We start from the raw sequence: 13,736 nt of genomic DNA, 5'->3' as shown, positions 1-13,736 counted from the left end.
TACTTGCTTAAAAATCAGACAGATAATACGATTTGACTAATAATTTAAATATTTGATATTTGATGACATTTATTGTGCTACTGTCAGACAACACTAGATTATTGTGCTAAAATCTTATTTTCATTTCATCAGCTTTCCTGTATCTCTAACCCTCTACAAATAAGTGTTAGATTTCAGTGTAATGTTAATTCAGATAAGTCCTACTTTTTCCATTTTCTGTTTATATATAAATATTAGCTGCAACATATGATGCACCTCAGATGTTTTCTTTGTGAATGCTCCGCTAACAAGTTATAATGATGATCCTGTTACAGATAAAATAAAAGCCTCTGTTTTTAAAATATGAAAGTGTATCAGAATAAAACTGCAGGAGGGCTTTTCTAATTCTGTTGTGCTTCAATTTAATCAAGGCTAAGAAAAGGAGAATTCAGATTTTGGGTCATTTTGACATAATAAGGTGATGGTTAACAATAAATTAGAAGAACGTGATTGAATGTTAATTGCTTGTCTAATGTGCCTCATTTGAAAAAACCTTAATTACCAACATCTCTTAAAATAGATGTCAAGATTTGGAATTAACTCTACAGTTATAACGCCACATTATCTGTAGTATACAGACTTTAAATTGAAGAAGAAAAAAAAAAAAAGATGTAACATTGGTACTGGCCAAGATCCTGAGTTCAGATATCGGGAGAGATAAAGTAGGATTGGTGCATGACGAATCAGCCTACAATTTCCATATCTTTAAATATAATATAAGCATGTTTGGAAGATCCATTGGTGTCTTAACATTATCACAAATGTTATTTAATAAGTTTGATAAGTTGGTACAGATTAAAAAAAGACAGTAGTGCCAGATAAACACTGCAAAGTTCAGCATTTTACACTCCCATTTAAACAAAGCTGTGTTCTCTTTGTTATAAGCCATAAGGTTGGTCAGTTTTCTATACTGATGATATCCATGATAGGCTCCCTAAAACCTATGGTGACATAATTGTTGTTATTGTCATTTGCTCATATTGTCCACCCCTAGTTTGTGTTTTATGAGTATGTGTCTGTCAACTGTCTGCTCTGAAAGTTCTTCTTTAAAACATTTATCCATGTGTTTGTGCACAGTTCCCCGAGATGCTGTTTGAGGAGGACACTGAGTTGTGTGCTGATCTGTGTCTGCGTTTACTGCGCCACTGCAGCAGCAGCGTCGGCTCCGTGCGCAGTCATGCTAGCGCCTCTCTCTACCTTCTCATGAGACAGAACTATGAGATTGGCAATGTGAGACACAGTCAAGCTTGTTTCTAATGTATTTTCACTACAGAAGCAAAAAGTTCACCTCATACTATTTCAGCCCCCATTTCTGTTTTGCTTTATTACTTTTACAGTTGTTGCCACAAATGCAGCTTGCAACCTTGGACTTACTTTTGACCTATGCTCTTGTTCCAGACACATTACTTCAATAACTGATGCAATAGTTTTCAACTTTTGCAATTTTCGCTTCTCTCTCAACTTTGCAGAAATTCTTGTTCATGCCTACCAACCTCTCATCTGGAATACTGCAATTTCTATAAAGTTGTATATTATAAACTACTTTTTTTATTCCTCTTCTTTTTTCTCCATTTACACTGCCTGTATGCTTCTTCTACCTACTTTCCTCAAGTTTCCATCCCTACACATCTTTCGGTTCACTTAGATTCTCTGATGCTCTGGTACTTAGCCATACCACACCTATATTAGAACTGTCTACTTTGAGAGTTGATAATAATGAGTAATGTTATTAATATGATTATTATTATTATTATTATTATTATTATATTGTTGGAATTTAGTTTTAAAGAACATTTCCAAATAGTTTCTATTCAGATGTCCTGATAGATTATAGAAGTATGAGACAGGTATGAGTATAAGTTAGGATTTTGCTGCCTGGACTGTAAAACTGTGTTTGACTTGATCCTGCAGAACTTTGCACGAGTGAAGATGCAGGTGACTATGTCCTTGTCATCTCTTGTGGGCACCTCCCAGAACTTTAACGAGGAACATCTGCGCCGTTCACTCAAGACCATTCTCACCTACGCTGAGGAAGACCTGGAGCTCCGAGACTCGCCCTTCCCTGAGCAGGTCTCTCCCACACAAATAAACACACAGTCCTCCTAGTTCAGTGTTACCTTTCAGAAGTTAGAGATAGTAGTTTCAAGACTTCATTCCCTTTGTTGCTGTGTATTGAGTAGGTTCAGGATCTGGTGTTCAACCTGCACATGATTCTGACCGACACAGTGAAGATGAAGGAGCATCAACAGGACCCTGAGATGCTGCTGGACCTCATGTACAGGTGATCAATTTGGACATTAGTACATCATCATGTCAGTTTTTGACAGGCCAAGATTTTTATTCTGCTCTTCTACTTCTCCATGCTGTAGAATTGCTAAGGGCTATCAGAACTCTCCGGACCTGCGTTTGACCTGGCTGCAGAACATGGCCGGGAAGCACTCAGAGAGGGGAAACCATGCTGAGGCTGCTCACTGCCTGGTACACAGCGCTGCCCTAGTTGCTGAGTACCTTAACATGCTGGAAGACTGCCGCTACCTCCCCATTGGCTGTGTCTCATTTCAGGTACTGGGGCTTTCTGAATGTGTGGTTTGTATGTAGTTATATGGGTGTAAACCAGGGATACCCAAACTTTTTGTCTTGGCAGAGTACAATGTCTGTGGTGGGCAGAGGGCCAAAAAACATATTAAAAAAGTAGTTAAGTTTCAAACTGGCTTTAAAAAATTTATTTAATAACATTATGCTGTATTTTAATATTATAGAATATTAATGTTTTGGTTCACTCAGTAAATGGCAGGGTGGGGTTAAAATAACTTTCAGAACTAAGATATATATATATATATATATATATATATATATATATTTGGATTTCCCTAGTAGGAAAACAATCCCTTAGTAGCATGAACAATGCTGCCAGGCCCCATTACAGGGGCTTGGTTTCTGAACCTCTCACGCATTTCACTGATCATGAGTTTACATATATGCATCACTGAAAGTTCTATTTGTTCTTTTTTGGTGCTGTGAAAGAATAGAAACCAACGTTTACTGTAGCATTGTTACAATTTGACTGAAAGCATGTATCATATGAAAATTATAGAGCACTTTTGAAATGATGCATCAACAGTAAAAATCCGCATTGGTTTATTTTTCATAATCAGTTTCAACTGTTCATTGCAGCCCTAGTTGTCAACCTGTGTTTCTTCTGTGTTTGGTGTAGAGCATCTCATCTAACGTGCTGGAGGAGTCAGCTGTGTCTGATGACATCCTCTCCCCGGAGGAAGAGGGCATCTGTGCCGGGAAGTACTTCAGTGAGGCTGGGCTGGTGGGGCTGCTGGAACAAGCAGCTGCTTCCTTTAACATGGTGAGAGCAGAAGCCTACATAGACACAGAATTCAAAGGCTGCTTCTCATTAACTAATAGAAAAGAAATAGTCCCTCTTACATAAATGAGTGTTTGACTGATTGTCTGTACTCCAGGCTGCAATGTATGAAGCTATAAATGAGGTTTATAAGATCCTTTGCCCCATCCATGAGGCCAACAGGGACTTCAAGAAGCTGGCTTCTGTCCATGGAAAGCTACAGGATGCCTTCAACAAAGTCTACAACCAGGTCTGTTCAGTGTTTACACGTGCCTGGAACTCTGTAGGATGTCTGCAGTGAGTGAGCAGTCTTAAAGGAACATTTCATTCAAATATGCAGTTACATGACACTTTTATAAGCACTTTGACAGCTGACTAAGATCTACATAAACATAAAAAATAAGGTTAATTCAAACTGGTTGCTGAAGAAAAGGTTATGTAGGGCTACAGTCCAGGTTAATATGACACAGCACATTGTGACGGCTGATTTTTTAGCTCAGTGCATTTTTATGTCAGGTCAGAGTAATGCTGATGATGTAATAGCTTGTGAGGCAAGTTGTAAAATTGGACAAAGATGAACAGGTTTATCGTGCAAAACTACTGTGCTGCCCTGATATATTGTGGCTTTGATGCTGACTGCCATGAAGCCGTAAGGATATGGCATATGTTTGTTTTATATACATTTCTTTTTTCTGGTCCATATCCTACATTAATCTTGCATTTGTTTATTTCCCCTAATGTCTACTTATAATATGAATGTGGCATGATTCACTGTACGTTACCGTTGTGTAACTCTTTATACATTAAAATTAAACAGGCTGTTTTTGTTACTTTTGTTACTGAGAATGATATGTAAATGACTTCTTTTTGATTGGCTGTATTGTGTCTCATTCAAAAAGTACTTAGAGCTGAAACAATCCTTATCATTTCAGCAAGAATTTGCAGGGCTGAAATTGCTTTAAAATAAATGGTTACGTGTAAATGTGCTGTTTTTTTTGTGACATCACAGAAATGGTAAATGTTTTAGCAGCTTAGTTTCCATGAATGAAGTGTATGGACTAGGAAGTGAACGGTATGTTCTGAAACCTTAGCAATGTTTCCACACGACATCAAACTCTTTCATTTGAACTAAGGGAGACAGAAATTTAAAGGGCCCATATTTTTTCATGTTTTATATCATATTATTATCAGATTATTTTTTTAATTATAGAGTTTGTTGTTACACATAATATATGGAAACTAAGCTGAAAAAACAGCCTGTTTTGAATTCATTGTTTTTGTGATGTCACAAAAACCAATTATTTTACTTATATCTGCATATTCAGGCTACAACAGTTTAGCCTTGCCCATTCATTTTGTCAAATTATGAGGAGTGTTTTAGGCTGGACTACTGTTTGAATGAGGAACAGTACAGTATATCCAATCAGAACAGAGGTATCAGCTTTAAAGTTCCAGTAAAAAAACAGCTTGAAAACGGTCATCGGAAAATGAATTACAACATGTTCCTATGGCAGTTTCATTCGGCATTAGAGTAAAGTGAAATGTCTGAATCAGCATGATCTTGTTTGCATAATTCTTGGTGCTGCTACAAAAGTTCATTCTTTTTTGTTAGTTTTTTTTTTTAATTTTAGGGGATTTTGTGCTTGTGATTGAGTTTATTGATGGAGTTTGATTTCAGCTTTTTGATCTGTGTCTCATTCTTTGTCTTCTCTCTGCTCCTGCAATTATATGTTGGTCTGGTTCTGTCTGCAGAGCTCAGGATGGGAGGTATGACTCCAGATGCACACATATGATGAAATTCTGGTGCATTTATCATACTGTATACTTATCAGTGCCATATGTCTGATCTTTTTCTTACTCACTCTATCCCTCTGTCTTGTTCATTATCTCCATTTTCTCCCCTGTGTCTGTCCTGGCTGGATGTGTCTCTGGTGAGTATGAGGACATGGACTTCTGTTACAACACCAGAGTATTCCCTTTGACTCTGTTTCTTTTGCACACTTATGTAAGAGCCTTTCACAAGAGTGGCAGGACTCAAAATTCAATCTAGGCCTGCCAGCTGACACAGAAAAACATGCACTCAGTGATCATCCCTCAGGCTGCTGTCTGAAGTGGCTGCTAATGTCATGTTTATTTGGGCTGATGCTGTGTTCTCCTCATCTCACCTTTTGTCTCCATCTCTTTTCTCCCTTTCTCCTGCAGGGAACAGAGGATGTTTGGGACCTACTTCCGTGTGGGTTTTTACGGTTGTCGCTTCGGAGATCTAGATGAGCAGGAGTTTGTGTATAAGGAGCCCTCTATTACCAAGCTTGCTGAGATTTCACACAGGCTGGAGGCATGTCTCCCTCCTCTGTACAGTCATGATTACAAGACTTACAGTGCATGATAACCTCTAATATTTAAAAAATGTTTCCAAGTACTTAATCATAAACTTCGTTGCAAAAGAATGTCCTGAAGTTTGTCTGTATGCTTCTTTCCTGGCTGTGATTAGGAGTTCTATTCAGAACGTTTTGGTGATGATGTTGTGGAGATCATTAAGGACTCAAACCCGGTGGACAAGAACAAGCTGGACCCAAACAAGGTTCTCAAAATAATCCATATCTCTTTCCACAGTTCTTGTTGATTCATAACATTCTTGTAGCTGTACATCTAGTAGATGTTTTAAGCATTAAAAAGTAATGTTTTTTCTTTGTGTGCCGGTTCCCAGGCATATCTTCAGATCACATATGTGGAGCCCTTCTTTGACACATATGAACTGAAGGAACGAATCACTTACTTTGACAAGAACTACAACCTGCGCACATTCATGTACTGCACACCATTCACGCTGGACGGCCGGGCACACGGAGACCTGCACGAGCAGTACAAACGCAAAACCATCCTGACCACCTCTCACGCATTCCCATACATCAAGACCCGCATCAACGTTATCCAGAAGGAGGAGGTACTGGCACCTTTTTGTCTGTGAAGCCCTTTTCACACTCATTATCGAGACATTATCGAGATTCCTTTACAGATAATACTTGGGCTTTGAGTCATTCACACATGTAGCTCCTAAATGGTATTTTACTGGGCTGTACGTGTTCATACAGGCCATGAAAATCCCAGTAAACAGGATGAATAGCCAATAGCATGAATAGCCAGCAGTTCTTTCTTTTATGAATCACATGCAAAAATACACTTCTGTGACTTTTCCTCGGGTAAAATTTAATACTTGACTGTAGAAATGTTCTGCTTTCCTGGCCATCCCAGACTCACACACCCTTCTCATTTAGTTGCGGCCTAATTTCCAAATAAAATTGTGTATGTGTGTGTGCTTGTCTTGCAACAAGACATTTTGCTTGAGTGAAGACATTTTCCTCATTTGAGCATGTGGTGTTTTAACAAAATTTAAATTAACAAATCATTGCAGAAAAACTCTTTTGGATACTGACATTAAGGTTAAGTTTAGGTGTAGGTATAGTATTATTTGGCTACATTAATACTGAAATCAGTAGAAAGGAAGTCCTTACTAGTAAAGTAAGTCCTTACTAGTAATGTAAGACAAGTGAGTGTGTGTTACAGCCCTGCTTGGCCCCATTGTATTTTCCATTCTTCTGTTTTTCTTTCACAGATTGGAGTCAATTAGTAGGATTAATTGGCCTCCTTGATCATAGCTTGGCAAGAGTAATAACAGACTCTTCTCCAGTTGCGTGCAGCTCTGCATTTCCAGTTCACATATTTATTATTTATTAGCTATTTGCACCCTGGTTTTTTACATCTTAATTTGTTTGATTGGTTTATTTTATTCATTTGTTGCCTTTCATGTTGCAGAGCCAGGTTCTTATAAGAGGTTATTTGTTCATCCAATCTTTCTTGGTAGTTTGCATTTGTGACTCGAATCTGCCATTAACGTGATTGAGCTGTGCCCTGATACGACCCACGTGCATGCATCCAGCTTAAAAATGTCACATGGGTGTTCCACATGCGTTGTGAACAACAAATTAACTTACAGAACAGGCTTTTCTCACAAAGATAATTTGCTCTGATCAGCTCTCAGCTGTTCATTAGAGCAAGGTGAAAGCTGTAAAAGGTCTGGTGCGTTGCTGTGTTTACTAGTACTTCAAGGTAGGCGCATCTTCCATGGTAGGAATGGTATGAAATGGTAGGAAAAACACATGCATTCCACTCTGACTGTTCTCATTAAGGTCACTTGGCGAAAATTTGATATGTATCCAACCTATGACCACATATGAACTCAGATCTCAGACCTCAGATCTCATTTGTAAAAACAACACAGCTTTGAAAACATCAGATCTGGTTCACATTAAGCAAAAAATTTGTACCACTCCAATGTGGTACAGGGAACCTAGACAGAGATGTTTTTTGAAACTTGATCTCTCTCATCTGTCAGATAATCCTTGTTCCAATTGAAGTAGCTATTGAGGATATGCAAAAGAAGACTCAGGAGTTGGCCTTCGCCACCCACCAGGATCCTGCTGACTCCAAGATGCTGCAGATGGTGCTGCAGGGATGTGTGGGTACGACCGTCAACCAGGTGAACTTTTATCACTAAGTGTTTTTGTGGAATGCAATTTTATGCTTATGTGAACTTATGGGAATTATCTTTGTTGTTGTTTTCAGGGACCTCTGGAGGTAGCTCAGGTATTTTTGTCTGAAATCCCAGAGGATCCAAAGCTCTTCCGGCATCACAATAAATTGCGTCTCTGCTTTAAGGACTTCACAAAGAGGTGAGGAGACATATATAGGCACACCGACTCCTACACAGTGCATATATATATATATACCTTTATCTCCTAAACGTATTTGTCTTATGGTAGATGTGAAGATGCATTGAGGAAGAACAAAGCTCTGATTGGGCCGGACCAAAAGGAGTACCATCGTGAGCTGGAAAGGAACTACAGTAAACTGAAAGAGGCTCTGTCCCCTCTCATTAACCGCAAGATCCCCCAGCTGTACAGAACACTACAGCCACTAACTCCCACACCTACACAAAGGTAACACTCCACACAGTCTGCTCTTCTACTGTCTTCACAAGAATTGGTGGATGTGCCCTCTCAGTTTGATCATATCCATCTGTCATTCTTGTTTCCTTCGTAGCTAATAAAAAGTGAAAAAAAAAAGTTAAATAATTAAAAAAAAAATTATTACACCATTACAAGATGTTGCATTAAAAATACTATATATACTTACTGTGATAATAAAGTAATGAATTTGTTTCCAAATCTAAATAAGTGGTTCTCTAAAAAAAAAAAGCAGTTACACCAAATGGAGCAAACATTACAGTGGCTCTGCAGGATTTAAATAGAACTTTGCTTGCTTTGGCAGGTTCTCCCAACAGCCCACTAAGACTGTGTTTGCAAATGTTGCAATGCATTGCCTTTGTAACCCTTCCTAAAATAGCATATAGGCCAAAGGCTACAAAATAAAAGAGATTCTATCAGCAAAATTATTAGGCACTGCATATCTGTGGTTAACAATAAAATTAGGTGATTTTTGCCAGACAGCACACTGATTATTACAAGAAACCTTCTCTTACTGTGCTTGACAGTGTCGGATAGCTTGGCTTTGGCCTTGAGGAATCCATTACTTATGTCCCAGTGCTATTTTTGCCAGTAATTCTGGATAATAGCCTACCTAGAACTGGGAAGCTTTGTTACTGATGGCTACAAGCCACAATTACAACTAGCCTATATTTAATTCTTCTTTTTGTCATGTAGTCAAAATATTCTGTAACTATGAATATATACTCAATGCATATGTGTATGGAAAAACATTTGACCATTATCTCTCCGCTGGGATAGGCTCCAACACAACCCCCCCGGCGACCCTGAGGGAGAAGTAGCTTAGAAAATGTGTGTGTGTGTGTGTGTGTGTGTGTGTGTGTGTGTGTGTGTGTGTGTGTGTGTGTGTGTGTGTTTACGTTTCAATTTTAAAGAAAATATATATATACATATACATATACATGTTGTTGTTGTTGGTGTGTAAAAACCTGAAGTGTACATGTGTGTATATTGGCAATTGGGCCTAAACGAAAAGCTTAAAACACACTCATATGTAGGGGTGCAAACTTGGTCTGACAAGTGCAGGGGTTCCATTGGCAGGAGGAATTTGAAGAAACAGTAGACAGTACTTCTACACAATTATCAAACATTTTGATCCGTAACACCTTTTAAAGTGTTCAGCGCTCTTCCGAGTATTTGCGATGTCTTTACTCCCAGAGGGGGAAAAATTATGCACGATGGCGACCAAACACATGAAGGAATGTGACAATGCTATATATTCTATATTGAAACAAAACATCTGTGTGGGTTTATGAATATTGATTTATATTTCACCTCGCCGTTTGAATTTTTTCTACTTTAGAAGTAGAAAATTTGGATGTTTTGTAGCATAGGTAGACAGTAATCATGTACTGACAGCAATTGTTTTTCTTCACTGTGCGTGGCACGTCTTTATTCATGAAGCCACTCTCTTTTAGCTTACAGTGACAATGCTGTATCACTAGTATCAGTAACACACCTCAATTTAGCCTGTCTCTATTGTGACAATTACCCCCCCCCCAAGTGTATGTTAACATGCGTTTCTGTACTCACCTAAAGGATAAGGATTTATTCTCATTTATTTGAAAGTGTCAGCACATTTATTTATTGTGTTTTGAGCTCTTTTCACCAGCCAGCTGCATCCCTCCTGCAAGAGTTGGCTGGAGGCGGCTGTCCTAATCAGGGCCAGCAATCCAGACATCACCTACCTCACAATCAGCCCCTTCACTCGCCTTGAACAAACACTCTCAGCTTTCCAGGCAGATCCGCTGAAATCCGAACCTGTTTCTCCATCTCTTCCCGTTTTGCAGGAATTCTCTCAGCAGGTCCAGCTTTCGCCGGACTGACTGCTAAGGGGCACCAACGTCCAGTGCGGGGCCAGGCACCAACTCCTGCCCAGGCACCAAACTGCCTTCTTCTAGACCCCACATGACCTTCCTGGGCCTGCTCCCCCTCTGCCCTGCTTTCCCTGTGCTGTGTGAGGAACCACACGTGTTTACTCAGAAGGCTTATCTGTGGCATAAACATGGACCTCATCTCTTCTGAGGCTGAGCAGTGAGGGTTGCTCAGGCAGGCTCTGTAGGGGAAAAGCTCCAAAAACGAGAACTCTCCTTACAGGCTGGAGGTAATTTTAGATTTTGCCTGACATGGGAATCCAAATAGTCCACTGCACTTCCTTCTTTTGTGTTTGGTGTGTGTGTGTGTGTGTGTGTGTGTGTGTGTGTGTGTGTGTGTGTGTGTGTGTGTGTGTGTGTGTGTATGCAGGAGTGGGGAGAGAGAGAGTGAGAGTAACTGTGCTTGTACTGGTGTAATGTTTTTGCCATTGAGAGCTCTGCAGTGTTGAGTAATTCAGCACTTCAAGCCCAGTCAGTCCTTCTCACTGCCATTCTGAGCCCAGTCAGAAGAGCTGACCAAAGCCTTTATATTTCGCTACCATGTCCCAAAAATATTTATACTTTGTGAAATGTTTAGACACATTAGTTTTCCTCCATTGGCTGAGGGAGTGACTATGATAACAGCTGAATACATGAAGCTCTCCTCCCTGATGCCTGAAAAGCTTGGCTCAAGTCATCGGTCATGACATTCCCACAGTAATCACTAAACTCGCAATGCGGATGGGTACAGAACACAAGGAAAGTTGAGGATTGTGGAGCATATAGAAGGTTAAAACTGCACAAGTGTAGTAACAGCACTGACAAAGCACACTGCCACTGCACTGTAGGGGATTGAGACTGCCACTTGTTCTTAGATCTGCACTCACTCACGCTTGTTAATGTGTTTCTTATTAAATGCACAGAGGTGAAATGTAGCCCACTAGTCTATACTGTAGTAAAGCAATCTTTTTTTATAACTGGACACAAGGAAGAAGTGACAATGGTGAAAAAATACAGGGTGACGTATCTAGTTCTTCTGCACTGTCCTGGAATGAAACTACTGCTAGTCTTATATTCACATAACTACTATAATGGACACCCTTGTATCTGCTGTCTTGCACACTCTAATGTCCATGTGATGTCTACTGTTTTCTCAGCTCCAAATACTGTGCAAAAAAACTGGCCTAAAACTGTACTGTCAATAACCAAACTTTTATTTATTTGTTTATATTTCTTTTTTACTGTTTGTATTAAACTTGATTCTTAATATTTATACTGGTTTAGTGTTTTATTACCAAAACTGAGATTTTTAATACCTAAGAGGGTTATTCCATGATACCAAATGGACATGACAGTTTAATATTTTTTTCATGTCAAGAAATCACACTTTTTGTGCTCAGTTCTTTGTGCACAGGAACAGTGCGGGAAAAGAACAGATTTTCCATGTAAGTGGAACTGTAAGTAACTATATGAGCTTTTTTGTGCCAAATAAAACAGAAAAGTACAAACTCATCATAGTGATCTAGTGATCTGGTGACGGAGAGGAATGAGATGGGGGTGGAATATTTTTGTGCAAATCTGGCTGCTTTGCTGCCTGTTATGAAGGAAACACTGTCCACTTTGTCATTTTTTTCAGCACTAAATTGCCTGACTTTTCTTTGAATATTGCAAAAAAAACAGTAATATTACAACTGTTTTCTCTGTTTTGTGAGATGGCGTGGACATTCTCACGTGACGCACTCTCCCTAAGCTGAAGACAAGGAATAAATGACAATTTACTGTTATGATATCACTTACTGTAAGAGTGCAGTATTTATTTTTTTATTCTTTAGCTATTGTTTGTGTGAATTGTTTGTGTAAAGGTGGAAACAACTATATTTGAGCATGTCAGGTTTGATATATGGTGCTATACAATTGTTTTTGACAGTACCATTGTCTTCATAATTAACAGGCATAGCATTAAAGTAGCAGCTAGATTGTCATTTTTTTTTAATTATGCCCAATTTAAACTTGTTTACTTTTTTAGTTGTGCACCTTTTAAAAATTAAGTTCTTCAAGGTTTTTTTTTTTTGTAGGAGAGGCAGTGGTTATACACCATATTGCCAAAAGTATTCGCTCGTCTGCCTTCAAAGGCATTTGAAATCAAGTGAGATCCCATTCTTAATCCATAGGGTTTAATATGATGTCGGCCCACCCTATGTAGCTATAATAGCTTCAGCTCTTCTGGGAAGGCTTTCCACAAGGTTTAGGAGTGTGTTTATGGGAATTTTTGACCACTCTTCCTGATTTGTGAGGTCAGACACTGATGTTGGATGAGAAGGCCTGGCTCACAGTCTCCACTCTAATTCATCCCAAAGGTGTTCTATGGGGTTGAGGTCAGGACTCTGTGCAGGCCAGTCAAGTTCTTCCACACCAAACTTGCTCATCTGTGTCTTTATGGACCTGCTTTGCGCACTGGTGCTCAGTCGTGTTGGAACAGGAAGGGGCCGTCCCCAAACTGTTCCCACAAAGTTGGGAGCATGAAATTGTCCAAACTCTCTTGGTCTCCTGAAGCATTAAGAGCTCCTTTCACTGGATCTAAGAGGCAAAGCACAACTCCTGAAAAACAACCCCACACCATAAACCCCCCACCACCAAACTTTGCACTTGACACAATGCAGTGAGACAAGTACCGTCTCCTGGCAACTGCCAAACCCAGACTCGTCCATCGGATTGACAGATAGAGAAGTGTGATTAGTCACTCCAGAGAACACGTCTCCACTGCTCTAGAGTCCAGTGGCGGCGCTTTACACCATTCGACACTTTGCATTGCGCTTGGTGATGTGAAGCTTGGATGCAGCTGCTCAACCATGGAAGCTCATTCCATGAAGCTCTCTACGCTGTTCTTGAGCTGATCTGAAGGCCACATGAAGTTTGGAGGTCTGTAGTGATGGACTCTGCAGAAAGTCCGCTGACCCTGCTCTGTCATTCTATGTGGCCAACCCCTTCGTTGCTGTCGTTCCCAATCGCTTCCACTTTGTAATAATACCACCAATACTTTTGGAAATGTATTGCTGCTGTCAGAGCAAAACCTCGTATCTCCATTTTTGTTGTTTTTCAGTGTAAAATAAATTTCAATTGTGTGCTGCTCTTTACATTATGTGAAAATTTCATGATAGACTGATGCAAAGACATGGCTAAACGACGGGAAAAGTCTGGTTCCATTGACCTACATTAAAGGTAAAGTTATCACTTTAGAGAGACGAGGTTTTGTTCCGATAGCAGTGATATACACACTTAAAGATGGTTCTTCGAGAGTTCTTAAAGCCAGTTGTTCTGTTCAGAAACCGAAGTTCTATACAGAACCACTTCATGCTAAAATTCTTTGCGTGATGAAATTGTTCTTCAGACTGATGTAAACTAATGCTTATATATAGCACCAAAAAT

General features: G+C 39.5%; 1 protein-coding gene across 4 annotated transcripts in view; it reads left to right on the top strand.

Moving 5' to 3' along the window:
* Positions 1-11,583, top strand: part of LOC108443460 (dedicator of cytokinesis protein 7-like) — a 50,639-nt gene extending 39,056 nt beyond the window's left edge. For all 4 annotated transcript variants that reach the window (XM_017724165.2, XM_017724164.2, XM_037535300.1 and 1 more), the window contains 14 exons: positions 1,117-1,269; positions 1,951-2,109; positions 2,220-2,320; positions 2,409-2,601; positions 3,254-3,397; positions 3,513-3,644; positions 5,147-5,161; positions 5,604-5,729; positions 5,886-5,975; positions 6,102-6,338; positions 7,788-7,931; positions 8,018-8,124; positions 8,215-8,391; positions 10,248-11,583. In XM_017724165.2, the coding sequence (XP_017579654.1) occupies positions 1,117-1,269; positions 1,951-2,109; positions 2,220-2,320; positions 2,409-2,601; positions 3,254-3,397; positions 3,513-3,644; positions 5,147-5,161; positions 5,604-5,729; positions 5,886-5,975; positions 6,102-6,338; positions 7,788-7,931; positions 8,018-8,124; positions 8,215-8,391; positions 10,248-10,290 (1,821 nt within the window). In that variant the 3' untranslated portion in view covers positions 10,291-11,583. The remainder of the gene's footprint in view (positions 1-1,116; positions 1,270-1,950; positions 2,110-2,219; positions 2,321-2,408; positions 2,602-3,253; positions 3,398-3,512; positions 3,645-5,146; positions 5,162-5,603; positions 5,730-5,885; positions 5,976-6,101; positions 6,339-7,787; positions 7,932-8,017; positions 8,125-8,214; positions 8,392-10,247) is intronic.
* The last annotated feature ends 2,153 nt before the right edge of the window (positions 11,584-13,736 follow it).

This window comes from Pygocentrus nattereri, chromosome 27 (assembly GCF_015220715.1).
Source record: "Pygocentrus nattereri isolate fPygNat1 chromosome 27, fPygNat1.pri, whole genome shotgun sequence".
Lineage (NCBI taxonomy): Eukaryota > Metazoa > Chordata > Actinopteri > Characiformes > Serrasalmidae > Pygocentrus > Pygocentrus nattereri.
The sequence above is the reverse complement of the archived record's forward strand: the minus strand, read 5'-3'. Positions and strand labels throughout refer to the sequence as shown.